At 29.9% G+C, this 11,511-nt stretch overlaps 1 protein-coding gene across 1 annotated transcript; it reads left to right on the top strand.

The window, feature by feature from the left end:
- The first annotated feature begins 2,244 nt into the window (after nucleotides 1-2,244).
- On the top strand, nucleotides 2,245-7,962 carry LOC137807232 (beta-galactosidase-like). Its single transcript, XM_068607742.1, has 19 exons — nucleotides 2,245-2,703; nucleotides 2,805-2,900; nucleotides 3,019-3,131; nucleotides 3,245-3,311; nucleotides 3,410-3,502; nucleotides 3,677-3,820; nucleotides 4,158-4,246; nucleotides 4,321-4,426; nucleotides 4,560-4,647; nucleotides 4,841-4,959; nucleotides 5,050-5,211; nucleotides 5,449-5,624; nucleotides 5,753-5,862; nucleotides 5,945-6,054; nucleotides 6,155-6,265; nucleotides 6,368-6,478; nucleotides 6,576-6,781; nucleotides 6,873-7,200; nucleotides 7,570-7,962. Exons 1-19 carry the CDS (start codon nucleotides 2,542-2,544, stop codon nucleotides 7,678-7,680), a joined length of 2,502 nt encoding a protein of 833 aa, XP_068463843.1. The 5' UTR covers nucleotides 2,245-2,541; the 3' UTR covers nucleotides 7,681-7,962.
- Nucleotides 7,963-11,511: the final 3,549 nt, after the last annotated feature.

The raw sequence follows: 11,511 nt of genomic DNA, 5'->3' as shown, positions 1-11,511 counted from the left end.
ATATTTTTTTTCCAGATTTTTCAGTTTTTGTTTTTTATGAATTTTCCTTTGGTTTTTCAGGTTTTGTTTGTGTTTTTTATTTATTTTATAACTTAATATTCGGTTTGTATTTATTTTTAGAAATATTTTTTTTATTAATTAAAATTAATAAAATAGATTATTTAAAATTACAGGCTATTATTTTAGTAAATTTAGTAATCTAAATTTTAATTTATTAATGACAATAAAAAATCCATTTAAATATTTAAATTCTAAAAACAGAAATAATAGAATTAAATTGATATATTATAGTAATCTAGATTTTGATTTATTAACCACGATAAAGAATCTATTTAAATATTTAAATTTTAAAAGGAGAAATAATAGAATTTATTAATTTATACCAATTCGATTTTGATTTATTAATGAGGATAGAAAATTTATTTAAATATTTAAATTATAAAAATAGAAATAATAGAATTGAATTGATATATTATAGTAATTCGGATTTTGATTTATTAATTACAATAGAAAATCTATTTAATATTTAAATATTTAAATTCTAAAAATAGAAATAATAGAATTCAATTAATATATTAATTTTGATTTTGATTTATTAATGAGAATAGAGAATTAATTTAAATATTTAAATTCTAAAAATAGAAATAATATAATTCAATATATATATTATAGTAATCTAGATTTTGATTTATTAATGAGAATATAGAATTTTTTTAAATATTTAAATTCTAAAACTAGAAATAATAATATAATTATTATACTAATGTAATTATTAATTTTTTGTTTTGAAAATTTAAAATAGTTATATCATTTTTTTATATTACACTATTGATTTGTGATACTTTTTAAAATATATTAATTTTTTTATAATAATAATAAAAATCATCATTAATATTAATATTCTTATATAAATAAAAATATATACTTAATATATATAGCATAATATTGAAATTATAATTATAATATGGTATAAGTACTAAGTTACGAGATTGATTATGATATGCTTTAATGATATACTAAATCAAATAAAGATAATGTGTACTAAAGAGCTAATAGAGATCTAGTACACTAAGTTGAGGGGTGAGAGTCGACTAGACTATAAGTGTAGACATTATCTTATCTTTTGAGGTTGTCAAAAAAATCTAACAATAAAGTAAAATAAATTTGTGGTCTTTCAAAAAATAGCCAATTTTTATTCATTTGATGTGTTTTGAAATATACTAATTGTTGTTATTTTCATTCATTAATTGTATTATACACATATTGCAAACATTAGTTCACTTTTGATGTTTTTGCAATTCTTTTTCAAATGTGTTTTTACATATATGGAAGTGGTTTATATATATATATATATATATATATATATATATATAAATTTCTTAATTATAAAGATGTTAAAGTATTAAACATCTTCATTACATAAGTTATTTTTAGGGTCATAAGTTTAAGATATAAATTTTATAATTTTCATTGGAATATGTTAATTTTTCTTACATGTGATAAAAATTAAAACTCTAGATTACATGAGTAAAACATTTTCTTTTATCTTTAAAACAACTCATATCTCAAAAGATAAGAAAAGGTATTATTAAAATAAAATCTTTCAAGATATTTTTATTTAAATAAAAGTTAAATTCAAGTCAGAGAACGATATAATACACTTAAATATAAAAAAAAAGTAGATTAAAGTCTCATATAATAACTATTGTAATAAAAGACGGTATCAAACATGTTTCTCACAATTTAATTAAAGTTCTATTTTTTATACATATTTAGTATTTATTTGAAAATATATGTACATAAATAAAATAAGTTTTAACATATTTAATAATCTATTAGATGTAGCTTTATTAACATTAAAAATAATTAAAAATTATCTTTTTAATTGAGCAGACCTTGTCTTAAATATAAGACAAAGCAAATTCATATTATTATGACACGCACCCTTTTATTATTGTATATTTACACTTTAATATAAAATATCACTTTTTAAAATATTTATTTTATAATTTAAGATCTTATCTTTATATTATTTCTTTTCTACAATCTTAATTATACTTCTTAAATCACTAACCTCTTATTCTAATTCTAATACATCATCGAGAATCCACAACCCTTATTATTATTATTATTATTATTTATTTAGTATATATGGTTATGATACAATGTATTGAACTCTGTTTTACACGTGGATATCTGATATGGATAATTTGTTCGAAAAACATATGCAGAATAGTGAATCAGTGGGAGAAGATGGGACCCAGTTCTAGCTAGACTACAAAGTGTTGTAGTAGCTTGGATTTTCAAATGTATATAAAGGAGTTGCAGCCTTCTCAAACTGCACAAACCCACCAAAACCACTCCACAACTCAACTACCTTTGTTACATCAAAGTCTTTGTTTGCCATATTTTCAACCTCAAAAGAATCAACATACATTGTGAAGAAACAACATCAGAAACGCGTTTCCTTTGTCCTCTCTTCTCATTTGGACTTTTTGTTTCTTAAATGTGTGAAGGAAACTAACGGGTTCACGGGTTCTTATGGAGAATTTACCAAGGGGAATTTTTTATAGCCTGTTGTTATTTTTGTGGGTTTGTGCAGTCACAGCCTCTGTGACATATGATCATAAAGCGATTCTTGTTAATGGGCAGAGAAGAATTTTGGTCTCTGGCTCCATCCACTACCCAAGAAGCACGCCTGAGGTACTTGCTCTTCATTATTTTTTGTAATCATCAGAGAGTTTTCATTTTTCACACTGAAAACCTTTTTGTTTCTCAATTATCGTTGTCTCTGGTGGCTGTAGATGTGGCCTGACCTTATTCAAAAGGCCAAAGATGGAGGCTTAGACGTTATTGAAACCTATGTGTTTTGGAATGGACATGAACCATCTCCTGGAAAGGTAAAAATGCAAATATTATTTTCATATTTTCAAATATACTGTTTCCACTTGTCATGAAGTTAGATAGAAAACTCACTCTTTTTTTTTTATGTAAAATTTCGGGTAATTGAAAATTCAGTATTATTTCGAGGATAGATACGACTTGGTTAAGTTCATCAAGGTGGTGCAGCAGGCTGGTCTCTATCTTCATCTCCGTATTGGTCCCTTCGTGTGTGCTGAGTGGAACTTTGGGTAATGATTTTGATATACATATACATATATGTATTCAGAGGAAAATTTGTTTTGAAAAAGGACAACACTGTTTAGCAGTGTTTAAAGGTATTTTCTTTCTGTTTGATATTCAGGGGGTTTCCTGTTTGGCTCAAGTATGTTCCGGGTATTGCTTTCAGAACAGACAATGAACCTTTTAAGGTTGGAATTTTCAATTTTGTTTGGTTATTATTATTATAGTTTAATTATGAAATTCTGTTCATTCTCTAAGCAATCGTTCAATTTTGGTAATGATGTAGGCGGCAATGCAAAATTTTACCGAGAAGATTGTCAGCATGATGAAGGAGGAGAAATTGTTCCAGACTGAGGGAGGTCCAATAATTATGTCACAGGCAAGGAAATGGGTTTTGAATAAGATATTTATTCGCAGGATTGCTTTCAAGTTTCAACTTTGCATTTTGTCATGTTATTTTTTAATGACTAAAGTTTTATTAGTTAGGCCAACCAATTACAATAATGATCATTTATTGATAGCATTTTCTTTGGCAAAAAATTGAATGTGACAGATAGAAAACGAATTTGGACCAGTGGAATGGGAAATTGGTGCTCCTGGAAAAGCTTATGCCCAATGGGCTGCTAAAATGGCTGTGGGTTTAGATACTGGTGTCCCCTGGATTATGTGCAAGCAAGAAGATGCTCCGGATCCCGTTGTAAGACCCTTTTGCTAAAACCTTTTTAAGATAAATAAAAAAAAAATTTGGGGAATAATTCTTATCTTCCCATAAATTTTTGTGTCCCACCTATATTGTTGTGTTTTTTTAGGTACAATTTTCATTAGTGTTTGGGCTGTTTTGTTGGTTTGGTTGTTGCTTTTGCTGTTGATATTTTGATGTAGTTTCATTGTCGCATTTGGCCTTTTCTATTGTTACTTTTCCCTTGTGGTTTGTTCTAACTAGTTTTTAACTTTCCTCTCTGAGTCATCCACCCATTTCTGTCTTTTTCATTGACAAATTGACTAAACTCCCTTGCATCTTTCTCTCTCAATAGATTAACACCTGTAATGGATACTACTGTGAAAACTTCACTCCTAACAAGGAGTACAAACCCAAAATGTGGACAGAGAACTGGAGTGGCTGGTATGTTCGACAAATAAATGACACTAATAACTGATCTGGATCCTTTATTCAGTTTTAGGTTTCGTGTTCTGCAGGTACACTGAGTTTGGTGGCGCGGTCCCTCGTAGACCTGCAGAAGACATGGCCTTCTCAGTTGCAAGATTCGTACAGAATGGCGGTTCATTTGTTAATTACTATATGGTATGTTGGAACAATTGCATTTATGATCTATCTGTTGGCCAATGTCAATAAATTCTTTCCACCTTTTTATGTACTATATAATCATGCTTTGAAACTTTGATTTGAGTCTAAAATGTATCATTTTTGGATCCAGTTCCATGGGGGAACTAACTTTGATCGGACATCAGGTGGCCCCTTCATTGCCACCAGCTATGACTATGATGGTCTCCTTGATGAATACGGTAGGCACAGACATTAGGTTAAATTTGCTGACATGCTTTGAATGATTACACCATGCAAATTTAAATCTATTTAAAAACAAAGAAAAGTCGTTTTTTTTTAAATTACTTGCTCATATTGATGCAAGAGGGGAATATTAATCATCATGCTTTTGCAAATTGTACATATTCACATTAACATATTTATCAATGTTAGGACTTTTAAATGAGCCAAAATGGGGGCATTTGAGAGATTTGCATAAAGCAATAAAGCTATGTGAGGCAGCTTTAGTGTCCGTAGATCCTACAGTGACTTGGCCTGGGAAAAACCTTGAGGTAAGGACCCTATACTGGGGAGTGACTTGTGAAGAATACTGAACAGGCTTGTTGAAAATTTATTTACTAATAACTTTAATATAATCTTAGGTACATGTGTTCAAGACTTCTGGTGCTTGTGCTGCATTCCTAGCAAACTATGACACCAAATCTTCCGCAACTGTTACATTTGAAAATGGACAATATGACCTACCACCTTGGTCTATCAGCATCCTTCCTGATTGCAAAACTGAAGTTTTCAACACTGCAAGAGTAAGACAGTTCTTTTTGCCACGCTTATTTTATTTCATGTAGGAATGTAGCCGGAAATTATTTGTGCAGAACTTTTCTGTCACTAACATGTTTATCATACGAATTGTAATGTTCAATACTTCTTCTGTTCTTCAAGGACAAAAACATTAAACAGATTTTGAGCAGAAATCCTCTGCATTTATATTGGAATTTTTTTTCTAAGTATGAACATTCATGTTATCAATGTTATGTAAATAGGTTGGTGCTCAAAGCTCTCTGATGAAGATGACTGCTGTGAACACTGCATTTGATTGGCAGTCGTATAATGAAGAGCCTGCATCGTCCAGTGAAGATGATCCCTTAACAGCATATGCACTCTGGGAGCAGATTAATATCACCCGAGATTCTACTGATTATTTGTGGTATATGACAGAGTAAGTATCTTTCATCTGTTCATGTATTTGACTTCCAAAAAAGCTAATAGTGGGAATGTTCAACTTCTTGAAACATACTATTTTGTATCCTGGCTCCATAAAATAAATTATTGTCCCTTCTTGTCCAGTGTGAACATTGATGCAAATGAAGGTTTTATAAAGAGTGGACAATCTCCTGTTTTAACCGTGATGTCAGCTGGCCATGCTTTGCATGTTTTCATTAATGGTCAACTTTCAGGTAGTGATATATTTTCAATCTAGTTTTTTGTTATATTATGATAATCTCCGCTTGTACTTATCCATTTTCTGTATAAATGCAGGTACTGTTTATGGGGGATTGGAGTTCCCTAAATTAACATTTAGTGATGGTGTTAAGCTGAGGGTTGGCAATAATAAGATATCTTTACTAAGTATTGCCGTGGGTCTCCCGGTTAGTTCTCTTCCTCTCTAATGTCTTTGTGATTTCTACAAAAAAAATAAGTTTTGTGATTTCCCCTTCCTATCTTATGACAATGTTCCATTAATGCCAGAATGTTGGGACACACTTTGAGACATGGAATGCTGGGGTGTTAGGCCCAGTCACACTTAATGGTCTAAATGAGGGGACTAGAGACTTGTCTAAACAGAAATGGTCTTACAAGGTTTGTCATCTACCATTGTTTAAACATTGAATGGTTTCATCATAATGATATGTGTGTATTACCACATAAATAAGACACTATTCATCTGCATTTTGTTGGCAGATTGGTCTCAAGGGAGAAGCCTTAAACCTTAACACTGTAAGTGGGAGTAGTTCAGTTGAATGGGTACAAGGATCATTATTGGCTAAAAAACAGCCTTTGACATGGTACAAGGTAAGATTGATTTTCAACAAATGTTGTATTTATGTGACTGATAACGTTAAGTATGAATTTCTTCTAACACCTTTATGCTGTAATGTAATGTCAATAGACAACTTTTAGCACACCAGTAGGCAATGATCCATTGGCTCTAGACATGATTAGCATGGGAAAGGGCCAGGTATGGATAAATGGTCGAAGCATTGGACGCCATTGGCCTGGATATATTGCACGCGGTCATTGTGGGGAATGTTACTACGCTGGAACCTACAATGATAAAAAATGCCGGACAAATTGTGGAGAACCCTCCCAGAGATGGTAAGAGTTGATACAAGTTATTTTACCCCAGTGAATGGTGTAACTTGAACATCATCATGATTCATGACAACCTATTGTTGGCATTGGACAGGTACCATATTCCTCGGTCGTGGCTGAACCCAAGTGGGAACTATCTGGTTGTGTTGGAAGAATGGGGAGGGGACCCTAATGGAATTTCTTTGGTGAAAAGAACAACAGCAAGTGTTTGTGCTGACATATATGAAGGACAACCAACTCTTAAAAGCAGGCATATGCTAGACACTGGCAAAATTAATAGACCCAAGGCTCACTTGTGGTGTCCACCTGGGCTAAAGATCTCCCAGATTAAATTTGCTAGTTATGGACTGCCACAGGGAACTTGTGGAAACTATAGAGAGGGAAGCTGCCATGCTCACAGATCATATGATGCTCCTGAAAAGGTACCCCAATCAGCTAGACCCTTTACAATTTAGATCATATGATGTTTCAGTCAGACAATTTCACTCAGTTCTCTTGGAAGCCAAGTTTAACTTGTAGTCCCTGGATTTTCTAATGATTTACAAACTACCATAGTCATTAATACTTGTAAATTTTGTATAAGTTGGCACCCTTTTTTGTGTTATCTGCTCACTTAACCCTTGTGATTGTGACATCTACAAACAGTAATTGATGATAAATCATTTGATTCTGAATAATGCTGATTAGTTCTACCATGTTATGCCAAAGCATCTTTTTGCATATTATCAATATTAGCCTTTTCTTCTGCTACTTATTGTCCTTGTATTATGTATTACTGTTATTATTTATAGAACTGCATTGGCAAGCAATCTTGCTCGGTGACTGTAGCTCCTGAAGTTTTTGGGGGAGATCCATGTCCGGGAACTGCAAAGAAGCTCTCACTTGAGGCACTATGCAGCTAGATCAGGTGATACAACAATCAGCCAATAAACATGGAGCAGATTTATTAGATTTAGCATAGAGAAAAGGTATTTGAAGTCCATACATACAGAATCCAAGTCACGCACCGGCTTCCCCAAAAAAAAATGTAGATAAAAAGAAATTAGCTGCAAGTGTTACACAGTCAGGATATTCTGCAGATTATTACTCCGTGCACACATTTATTCAAAGTAATTGTTTTTCATATTTATTCAAATTTTTATGTTAGAATAAATTCAAAGTAATAATAAATAGTTTATTTCAAATGGCTCCTCTAATATTTACTCTATTTAACTATGGCAGAATTTTGGTTCTTAGTAAAAGAGTTCTGTTAAAAAGAACTGTCTAAACATGTTGTGAATCTTAATAGAAGAACTCGAGTTGAATTATCTTGTGGTTGATAATAAGTGATGATAATATCAATGGTAACAATAAAACGATGAGGATGATAGTAATAATAATTATATAATAAAGTTTAATAGATAAAGAAGTCTTATTTTATTATGTAAAAAATAATTAATTAAAAAAATATAATAGTTATCGTATATATTTTGACCTTCACCTTGACCATGAACCCTAATCATTTATATTTAGCATGTTTCATAACCAGATTATTAAGAAACTATTATTCTACCGTATCCTATCAGTTACATAGTCAACTAATCTAGATTAAAGTTAGCTTATTATGAGTCTAATTTTCTTTTGGTGGGTGAAAATTTGAAACAACGCTTATTTATAGAAAAACTTATTTCAAAATCATGAATTGGGCCTCTAGTATAAACCTTAACCGGACTCTATCTATTGGGCTACTGGTTGAGACCCAAAAGATTTGGTATCCTATCGTGTCTCTCAAATTGGAAATAATGGTAAATAACAATTCAGTAGTTTATGAAACTACTTTTTATCTTTGTTAATGTATTGGCAATTACTTCCTGCAACATATCAAATTAAATTTGAACCTGCAAATTCTAGTGTGAAACAATACAGATAGAAAATACATTTCGGATCTTTTCATGGAATATATTTTTGGATTCTTTTTAAATGATTTTTTTTTTTGCAGAATTGATTTTTTAGAATTGGATTTTGATTTTTGAATTCTATTCTGAATTATTATTTTCAGAACACACTAATCTTTATAAATATACTTTTTCAGAATGTATTATTTTCAATTTTAGATTTTTATTTTCAGAATGAAAGGCATTTTCAGAAATTTAAAATAGTGCAGGGTGCATGTTAAAAAAAGGGTGCATGTTAAAAAAGGTTGGATGTAGGAAGAATTTACCTAATGTATTTAGTTATGATATTTATTAAACCTACTCCCTGAATTAAAGAAAAATCCAAAAAGTTTTATCTCTTATTTACAGGTCCACATAGTAATATGTTATCTTTATAAAATTTGCGAGTTAATTCAGAAAATATTTAAATTACTTGTTTTAAGTGAAAATGATTAATTTGACGTGAAATTTTTATTAAAAATTAAAAATTTGAAAAAAGTGACAATTTTATATCCTAAGATTATTTAAAATAAAAAAAAGTTGTATGAAAATGTATTAAATTAACTGGATATTTTTCTATGATTTTGAGATGTAAACACTTCATATATTTAAATTCTTCACTAAAAAACCCAAATAGCTAAAAATATTAAATAAAAATTGTTAATTCAATATTAAATGACTAAAAAAAAAATTCTTATATCAAAGTTTAAATGTTTTAATGAATTTGATCGTACATATTTGTTAATTTTGTTAATTTTATGTTTAACATATATGATATTTTGAAACTTCAATAAAAGTTAGAAAACATATCAACAAACAAATATATATATATATATATATATATATATATTTTGTCGGGAAGTTGACACTATGCCGACTCATCTTTCGGTATAACTTACAAAAATCACTAGATATCATAAAATACTATTCACTAGTAACACATCAAATTATCTGCAAAACATGATTAAAGTATAATTAGACCCCTTCCTATAAGCATATAGCCCGGGGATGAGATGACGAATAGTCGGCATCTCAACCACTCAATGACGCACCTTGACCACCATATCTAAGCAAGACAAAGAAATGAGTTTTTCTTTCAAAGAGAACCTAAAGTATAGACCCAACGTAGAGTTCCTACTAGGGCCTGGGGGACATATATCCTTGGGGGACAAGGTGACAGATAGTTGGCATCTCGACCACTCAACGTCGCACCTTGCACAATAAGCTAGGACAAAAAAATGAATGTTTAGACTCTGCATTCGATTCTAAGATCATTTCACTCAAACTTGGGAACAAGTGTACTACCAGACTGTCGAGAAGCCGACAATATATCGATAACACTTTTGACCTCTCGACATTACTTACAAAAACTATAAGAGACCATAAAATTCCATTTATCAGTAACATACCAAATTATATGCAAAGCATGATTATAACGTATAATTGGACCCCTTTTGGCCCTACGCGTGGACCCATAACATTAAAGGTCCAACCAAAAAGTATAAATAAGAGAGACACCCAAGAGACACAGGTAATTTTTAATCAACCCTAATACTTGTGGATCATACTCGGACTAAGTTGAGTGTCAGAGTATCCCCCACCATTGATAAGAGCTGAATAACGGAAGGACTGGTAGAAGCCTAGAGATAGAGTGAAGGGAAGAAACACTTTTGGAAGAATTCAACCTTGTAAGAAGGTGTGGGTGTGAGAGATAGTATAAACCATTATTAAATAACACCCCTTTCATTTAACAAAATAAAATTTACAAGAAAAATTGAAATTTGTGATCACGTCACCTCCACATTCAAATCCTATAGTCTAGGGTACTATTGAAATATTAAGTTAGCTTCTCTTACCTTTAATTTCTTATTCCATTGGAAGTTCTAGCTCAAGTAGAGAACCACCAAAATCTAGATACCTAAAGCAAGTCATTCAAACATCACCAAATTTTAGTATAAGGTTAATCATGTTGAGAGAAACATTTTTCTCAATTGACACCACCAAGATTGATGTAAAAAACATAAGAACGATGAGAGAAGAAGGAATCTTCATAGTAAAGAGAGACTTAATTTGTTTGAAAATTTGATCGAGTATAGATGATCTTTGACTCCTTAACTACTGCATAATGTGATTAGAGTTTAAAATAGATGATGTACGAAAGAAGAAAATCAGTGAGAAGGGAGAATTTTTTTTAAAAAAAAACAGAGTGTAGAAATGTAGTAGCAAACAATGACATTAATTAGATAGGATATAAAAAATTATAAAAAATTATTTTAAAAATTTAAACTTAAATTTCACTTCAAATTTAAATAACAATAATAATAATAATAATAATAATAATAATAATAATAATAATAATAATAATAATAATAATAATAATAATAAGAAGGTTTAATTAAGTTTTAAGTTACTATAATTTTCAATATTTTTAATTGACTTTCTATTATTTTTATTTATTTATTAAGTATTTAATTTTTTTTAATTTTTTTTTCTTTTTATAAAAAGCTTTCATGTTAGACATCACTATGGTACTTAACATCTCAATTAGGCTGACACTTCAATTAACAACAATCATTTGTCATTCCAGAAAAAAAGTATTATTAAAAAAAACAAAAATATGGAGGATTAGACCAAAATTCATATGTTAACAATTTTTTTTTTTAATAGAGTGTATTTTTTTAAATTTTTTTAATTGGGTGACTGATAAGTAAATTGGATAACGTGAATATTATTTTATTTCAATCAACTTCCTTATTTAAAAATATAATTTTTTTAATACTCAATAAAATATAATAATAATTTAATTAAAAATATTTAAAT

The sequence above is a fragment of the Phaseolus vulgaris genome, chromosome 3 (assembly GCF_000499845.2).
Source record: "Phaseolus vulgaris cultivar G19833 chromosome 3, P. vulgaris v2.0, whole genome shotgun sequence".
Lineage (NCBI taxonomy): Eukaryota > Viridiplantae > Streptophyta > Magnoliopsida > Fabales > Fabaceae > Phaseolus > Phaseolus vulgaris.
The sequence above is the reverse complement of the archived record's forward strand: the minus strand, read 5'-3'. Positions and strand labels throughout refer to the sequence as shown.

Bases quoted from the DNA above. Each gene is read 5' to 3' on its own strand.
- LOC137807232 (XM_068607742.1), top strand. From the start codon at position 2,542: ATGGAGAATTTACCAAGGGGAATTTTTTATAGCCTGTTGTTATTTTTG. The intron at 4,960-5,049 runs GTAAGGACCCTA...ATATAATCTTAG, and splicing joins GGCCTGGGAAAAACCTTGAG to GTACATGTGTTCAAGACTTC. The intron at 6,479-6,575 runs GTAAGATTGATT...TAATGTCAATAG, and splicing joins AGCCTTTGACATGGTACAAG to ACAACTTTTAGCACACCAGT.